Source organism: Aquarana catesbeiana, linkage group LG10, assembly GCF_042186555.1.
Source record: "Aquarana catesbeiana isolate 2022-GZ linkage group LG10, ASM4218655v1, whole genome shotgun sequence".
Taxonomy (NCBI): Eukaryota; Metazoa; Chordata; class Amphibia; order Anura; family Ranidae; genus Aquarana; species Aquarana catesbeiana.
In genome coordinates, this window is record NC_133333.1 from 200,230,440 (window position 1) to 200,238,601 (window position 8,162).

Sequence of the window (8,162 nt, forward strand, 5' to 3'; positions counted from 1 at the left end):
TTTTGTTTTCCATATCCTACATACACATAAACTAGATATGAATCAGAATATTTTTTCAAATATTACAGGATGATTAGAAGAGATAAAGAAGACAGAAGATGCCTGTATCCCTGAATTTCCAAACTCCAAAACTTATGGGTGATATCTCCAATCAATATAGTGTCAATCAGTGTTGAATCTTCCAGAGACCTCAGATTGTTACACTGCTGTAGCCACTATACTCCATATACATCTGTGTCAGTAATTTCTGTCTGTAGTGGTGTGAGTAGCTTACATAGTGGACTGAGCAAACATGTCATTGCTATAAAGCTACCCCCACCATATTACATCAATGAGAATCCAGTGTATCACTGGTTTATATATATAAATACAACTCTCACCATATTATAAAATACAGCTTTGGGGTATATGTAAAAAAGAAGTGTTAATGGTAGCTTAAGTAACCAACCAGAGTTTTCTACCTTAATAATATCTGCCATCTGATTAGTACATCATTTTATCTTCTGCGCCACATTGCCCAAAATGATTGTTTTGGGGGGAAAATATTTTTTTGCAAATGTTTATGTTTTGGGAGGGCAAATCTGTACTTTCACATTGGCAGTAGAGTTAGAATCCTTCAGTTCCAGGCTTGATATGCAGGGTCAATGAAACATCCTGGTTTTCCACTGGTTCCTCTGTAAAGAGGTTTGCTGCATGATGCTCCCATTTTGCAACCCCCTGGTTTGCTTTACCAGTATTAGTTGATATTGCCGACAGGAGAAAGGAGTGAGACAAGAAAAATAAGTACATGTATAGACTTTTATTAAACAATTTGGCAACAATACCAGCATCCTGGACCTACTGTATAACAACTCACAAATATAATAGAGCTTTAAAGGTACCATATATCCAAAAGTCCAAACAATTTAGTATTTAAAGAAAAAAAAAAATATTTTCATACATCTTACACCAAAATAGCATCTGTAACATTTCCAAAAACATGCTGCAGCTGTTCCGCATTGATGTGACCATTGGAAATATTGTGATTTCCTATGTACATAATCCATAAAGACATTATTTAGAGCATGAACATAAAAATACCCATCCTGGCTCTAACTTCAAGGTAATCAACAAATGTTGTTACCATGGGACCCCTTGTATACAGTATCTGTATATGAATAACCATACTTCTTGATTGAACTGTAGAAATATCTTGTTAGTAGTGTTAAATAGGTCACATTATGACATTTCCTGGAGCCAGCCCAAAAATATGTTTACTTTCATGCACTAAATATTGTTTTTATAAATTATGTACATGATTGTTTTTAGGATGTATACAATTAAAAACGAATAAAAAAAACACTACATTGTTCCGGCATTAAGAATTGTGGTACCATTAAAGTCCCACTGTATTTTTGGGGTGTTATAAAAGACAATGGAGTGCAGGAGTGAACGAGCAATAATTGGGTGAAATGATGTTTATGTACAGATTAAGGATGGGTCTGGCATTTTATGAGTACCAGGCAGGGTCACAGTAGATAGCAACAAGGTAGATCTGATCCTAAAAAAAAACAGGGTTTGTACTAGAATATATGGAGAGTGATGGACGAAGGGCGCATGATCAATAGCTCACATCAAAACATATAACATTTATTCAAAGGAAATTAGAAGCAAATAAAAGCAATTGAATATACCAATACTACGTATCATGCAAACAGGTAACAAAATATAAAAGGCATGGAAAATTAAAAATGGGTTAAAAATATCATGAGCCCATGTTGAGGCGGATGTTTAGAGTTGGCTGACGCGTTTCGAGGATAACCTCTTCATCAGAGCCTTTTGAGAACCAGGGCGCAGTCTCTATATGCCAGTAGGCCAAAATATGTACATCAAACATAATGGCTAGTTGGAAAAAATGGCCTGAAATGCCTTATTTGACCACCCCGGGGTCAATTTCTGGGCAGCGGGACATGCAACACCATCTCTTTTAGCTTTCCTACAGTTCACAATACTACTCTTCTCAAACCCAAACAGACCCTCACAAGCGCAGGAGTAATCTTTCCTTGTCCACAATTTGTACTAGAATATCAGCAAACAATACAAGTACAGTACAAAGGGTCAGCAGGAACCTTTTGTTCAGAAGCTGTCCCAGGGAACTGTCCAGAATTTATGTCTATGGCTTGGAGTATCAGAAGCAATTTGAGCAAGACTCTGTTACATTCTAAGTAAGAAAACCATAACGGGTCAGAAGAAAGTAACACTGGGATACCAGATAAATCCATAGAAAGGTAAGCAGGTGCTGTTGGCTTGTTTCTTGTAGTAGGGTAATCTGAATTAGGTGAAGGAATGGCCACTCAGAGGCTTACTGTCCTCTTTTAGGATTATTTTGTGTTGGGAACCAAGGAGAAGAGCCTCAGGTTTAGCAGGATCACAGGTGGTGTTAGTTTGGGTGGATCAATGTACAATCCATGGACAGGAAAGTCAGCACTTCCCAACCCCTGAGCCAGCAATTGTACAATCACTCTTCAGACTCAAACTGGGCCCCCATTGACACTGGGTCCCATACCAGTCACATGGGCTGCTGTGACTGTAGTTAAGCCCTTGGGAGGAACCTTCAACAGCAAGATCTTTTTCAGAATGGTAGAAGCAAGTAAGTATCTTACATATCACACTAGATGCTATGCATTACTCTGTATTCATTTATTGGTGGAATTATTCTTAAAATTGTAGAACAAAACAAAAATTGTCAGTCCTGAGGGGTAATGGATTGCAGTACTGCTGATCAGTGTTTTATAAAGGATATGAAATTAATCTAGAAACTCATTTCCTGGTGACTAAACTTATTAGAGCCTGTTAAGTAAGTAATTCAGCGAGCAGCCCTGAGCAAATCGTAGACCTTTCTCAGAACGAGAATACAAAACAGTTATAAATGTTATCATAGCCCTGAGTTCTGCGGACGTGTTAAATATAGTGCATGCAAAGATAATGTGAATTACATTTCATATCCATTTATAAAAAGATTTGCGTGATGGATTTTTATGTAATTAGTATAATTGATTGCTTCCGTAATTACTCTCAGTCATGTGCTGGTGTTTTTGCTCCGTTCTTGTTGAAGTGATATAATAAATCTTCTTTAACTAGTTTTGACAGTTGTATGCTCCGTGGGGATTTTTTTCACATTTAGATATTTTATAGCTAGGGTAGGCAAATACAGACATTGTAGCTGAATTGCCAGTTCTTTAATTCATCCTGGCAAAGAGCACAGAGAAAAATCTGATACTCGGTTTTGTTTTGCTTTTATATTTTGTGAAAATGTATTACAGGGTTTTTTTTAATCTATCTCTTTTGCATGCAAAGCTCTTTTATTCTCCTTTATGTGCTCCCTCAGGCCACGGTATGGGAGATGGCATAATTGTGGGCGCACTGTGATGATATCATCAAAGTGCATGTCAAACAAAAATGGTCTCTTAAAGGGTTTCCAAAAAACAATAACATCCCTTGCCAGTATATTAAACAAACACAAGAGGGCGCCTCCATCTAGATGTAGCAAAAAAAGACAATAAAAAATGCAGTCACTAGTTAAAAGTGGATCAAGGATTGTTATAAACCCTTATAGACCTCCATAGGATCTCCATGAAGCTGCAGAGCTCTGCAGGGAAGTGGCTGGCTGAAGCAGAGTTCTTGGTGGAAGTAGAGCTGTCAGGCTGCAGGCTGGAACAGCAAGAGTGTCTGTGGCTCCAAACAGCACTTCTAATGGTTGGGTGATGATGACAGAAGGTGGATGGGGTGTGGCTACATGTTTCAGGGCAGACAGGAGGGCCCCTTTATCAAACCATAGGAAAGAGATTGACCAAAGGACAAGCCTTTATATGCTGTGAAGAGTGGGAGGGGGCCCTAACAGGAGGCCAATACTATTAACTCTTGTTTAACCAAACTAGTGCTAAACAATGAATGTGAAGAAAAGAAAAGGGGGTGCATAAGGCTAGAACAAGGGGATAAAATGTCCCTTAACAGTATACACAGATGATAAACAGTTTGTAAAGCATCTTGAACACTAAACCATATATAGTTGTGGCTACTAAAAAACAATGGCAACCTAATTGGGAGAATATTTTAAACATGCGCCTTTGGGGTCCACACACAGGGCCCTGAGGTCTCTCCATAACCCCTGAATGGCAATGCCACTGCTGTAGCTTACCACTGTGAACAACAGCAAGAGTATCCACCATCACGCATGAGCAGACGGAGGCTGGGATAGGAGTATCGCAAACTCACATTCTCAGTGTCCACTGTTTGCATTGGATGGGCGGCATTCCCCAGCTGGTCGGACTTGGATATGTGAGCCACCAGGATGGATCTATCTTTGGAAATGCCAGTCAGCGAACAGTGAGTTCCCTCCACATATAAATTAACACCGGGTCTTCAATATTACCTGGTGATTCCCCACAGAGCCTCTGTCTCCCGCACTGGCGATCTAAGCTGGACTGTATATCATTTGCACGACTGACATGCACACACCTCTATCAGGCATGCTGAGAGCCCCTGCTGTGCTTATGATTCAAGGACGGAACTAAATCAGATTTATATGTCTTCATGACTCAAAACTTTCAATGACTGGGGTGTTCCAACACTGATATACACTATATTACCAATAGTATTGGGACAATACTTTACACGCGCATGCCTTTACACGCACATGAACTTTAATGGCATAACCTGTCTTAGTCCATACTGTTCAATATTGAGTTGGCCCATCCTTTGCAGCTATAAAAGCTTCATCTCTTCTGGGAAGGCTGTCCATAAGGTTTAGGAGTGTGTCTATGGGAATGTTTTACCATTCTTCCAGAAGCGCATTCTTCCAGACGAAAAGACCTGGCTTGCAGACTCCGCTCTAATTCATCCCAAAGGTGTTCTTTCGGGTTGAGGTCAGGACAGTCAAGTTCCTCCACCCCAAACTCACTCATCCATGTCATTATGGGCTTTGCTTTGTGCACTAGTGTGCAGTCATGTTGGAACGGGAAGGGGCCATCCCCAAACTCTTCCCACAAAGTTGGAAGCATGAAATTGTCCAAAATGTTTTGGTGTGCTGATGCCTTAAGAGTTCACTTCATTGTAACTAACGGCCAAGCCCAACCCCTGAAAAACAGCCCCACACCATAATCCCCCCTCCACCAAATGGTTTTGACCAGTGCACAAAGCGAGGTCCATAAAGACATTGATAAGAAAGTTTGGGGTGGAGGAACTTGACTGGCCTGCACAGAGTCCTGACCTCAACCCGATAGAACACCATTGGGATGAATTAGAAAGGAGACTGCGAGCCAGGCATTCTCGTCCAACATCAGTGCCTGACCATACAAATGCTCTTCTGGAAGAATGGTTAAACATTACCATAGACACACTCCTAAACCTTGTGGACAGCCTTTCTAGAAGAGTTAAACCTGTTATAGCTGCAAAGGGTGGGCCAACTCAATATTGAACCCTACGGACTAAGACCGGGATGCCATTAAAGTTTGTGTGTGTGTAAAGGCAGGCGTCGCCAATACTTTTGGTAACATAGTGTATGTCTATCCCATCTATTCCTATTATGGCCTTGGATAATAGCACTATTTATCAGGCGGCACTCATGATGAACATATTCAAGCACTATTAAGGATATCAACTTGCTGCAGACTGTGTGAACTTAGCTCTACGGCTCAGTGGGTTATGCCATTTTTCAAGAGCATGTTCATTAATTATTATCATACATGCACCATGTTTTTGCAGCCTCTAAATTCCGGTAGCTTGTTATCTTCAAGGCTCAGTTGAGCCAACTACTGGATTAAGCATTACTGGTGCTATATATGTGATGAAGATAATATTAAGCTTTATATTAAGTGTGGTATCATGTTGAATCTAGGCCCTGTCCATATGTGTGCTTTATTTTTAAAGTAACAACCTTGTTATTTTTAGTCAAGGGTGAAGGTGCTTAAATCGGTTGTAAACTGCGGATGTTGCAAAAACAAAACAAAACTGCAAGACAAAGGCATAATGTGCTAGTATGCATCACATAATTGCACATTATGAAATACTCAGCTTGGAACGAAGCCCTCCAGCACTGTACTGTCACCGCTGAGAGGGCTGACATGTTACCCCTGTCTTGCTTCCGGGTTTACACGCTCTGACTATGTGATTGGCTGAAGCCGTAATGACATCACTCTCACGCATGGGTGTGGTAGCCCTCAGTGTCGGCACGAAGTGTCACTGATGTCCCTGGCTGCATGCAGAGTAAATATCTCTTAAATGGTGCACGTTTAGGAGATATTCTTTTTACCTACAGGTAAGATTTATTATAGGTTTACCTTTAGGTAAAAATGACCAAGCGGGGTTTACAACTGCTTTAAATATTTTTTGATACTAAGGTTTAGAAGTTTTGTTAAGTCAATAAAGGTTTTTTGGTATATACATACCGTCTGGAGTCACACATATACCCACTTTCCTTTGGGGTGCTGTCCCCTCAAATTGTTTCATTGTAAAGCATCGTATTCAGCAGACATTTATCAAGCTTCAGCAGGTATTTACTAAGCAATTAGCGAGTGATAGCACATTTACACTTAAGACAAAGGCTTATTAGATGGCTGCAAGAAAGTTGTTTGATGTTTTTTTAAAAAAGGGGGGATGGAGGAGGGGCCGGACAAGGCGTAGATTGCCGCAGATTCTGCGGAGATCTATCGCCGGAAGTTGGAGCAAATACCTGTATTAGACAGGTATCTGCTCCCCCCTCCCCCTGAAAGGTGCCAAATGTGCCACCCGAGGGGGAGAGGAACCGGATCAGTGGAAGTTGCATTTTTGGGTGGTAGTCCGCTTTAACTCTATTGCTGTCTTAAGTTCGCCACACATTACAATAGAAATCTGATTGTACAATCTCCTTTAGATCTAACAACAGGCATGTAGTGCAAGGGCCTGTCTGATTGAATACAGAGTGTTTGGGTAGTTTAGGAAGGTCGTTATATTACATACAGTGCCTTAAAAAAGTATTCATACCCCTTGAAATTTTCCACATTTTGCAATGTTACAATCAAAAACCTAAATGTATTCTATTGGGATTTTATGTGATAGACCAACACAGAGTGTGAAGTGAAAGGAAAGGGATAAATGGTTTTTAATTTTGTTTACAAATAAATACCTGAAAAGTGTGGCATGCATTTGTATTCAGACCATTTTACTCTGATACCCCTAACTAAAATCTAGTGGACCCAATTGCCTTCAGAAGTCACCTAACTAGTAAATAGAGTCCACCTGTGTGTAATTTCATCTCAGCATAAATACAGGTGTTCGGTGAAGCCCTCAGAGGTTTATTAGAGAACCTTAGTGAACAAACAGCATTATGAAGACCAAGGAACACACCAGACAGGTAAGGGATGAAGTTGTGGAGAAGTTTAAGGCTAGGTTTCCACTAGTGCGTCCCCAAAGTCGCGCGATTTTGCCGCAATTTTTTACCGCGATTTTACCGCGACTTTTTACCGCGATTTGAAGCAATGCCTGTATCTATGGACCTCAAGTCGCATCAAAGTGGGACCAAAGTAGTGCAGGGACTACTTTGAAGTCGCTGCGACTTGAAGTCGCACAGATATGAACGGTACTCATTGGAAATCATGGGAAACAATTTGTCATGCGACTTTTCAGTCCCAAGTCGCATGAAAAGTCGCACTAGTGGAAACAGAGCCTTAAGCAGGGTTAGGTTAAAAAAAAATATCCCAAGCTTTGAACATCTCACGGAGCACTGTTCAATCCATGATCCAAAAATGGAAAGAGTATGGCACAACTGCAAGCCTACCAAGACATGGCCATCCACCTAAACTGACAGATCGGGCAAGGAGAGCATTGATCAGAGAAGCAGTCAAGAGGCTCATGGTACCTCTGGAGGAGCTGCAAAGATCCACAGCTCAGGTAGGAGAATTATTAGTCATGCACTACTCAAATCTGGCCTTTATAGAAGAGTGGCAAGAAAGCCATTGTTGAAAGAAAGTCATAAGAAGTCCCTTTTGAAGTTTGCTAGAAGCCATGTGGGGGACACAGCAAACATGTGGAAGAAGGTGCTCAGGTCAGATGAGACAAAAATTTAACTTTTTGGCCAAAAAGCAAAACGCTGTGTGTTGCGGAAAACTAACACTTCACATCACCCTGAACACACCATCTCCACTGTG

General features: G+C 40.7%; 1 protein-coding gene across 1 annotated transcript in view; it reads left to right on the forward strand.

The window, feature by feature from the left end:
- TMPRSS5 (transmembrane serine protease 5) overlaps positions 1-3,111 on the forward strand; it is a 112,517-nt gene extending 109,406 nt beyond the window's left edge. The window contains exon 13 of the mRNA XM_073603097.1: positions 69-3,111. Within this exon, the coding sequence (XP_073459198.1) occupies positions 69-77 (9 nt within the window). The 3' untranslated portion in view covers positions 78-3,111. The remainder of the gene's footprint in view (positions 1-68) is intronic.
- Positions 3,112-8,162: the final 5,051 nt, after the last annotated feature.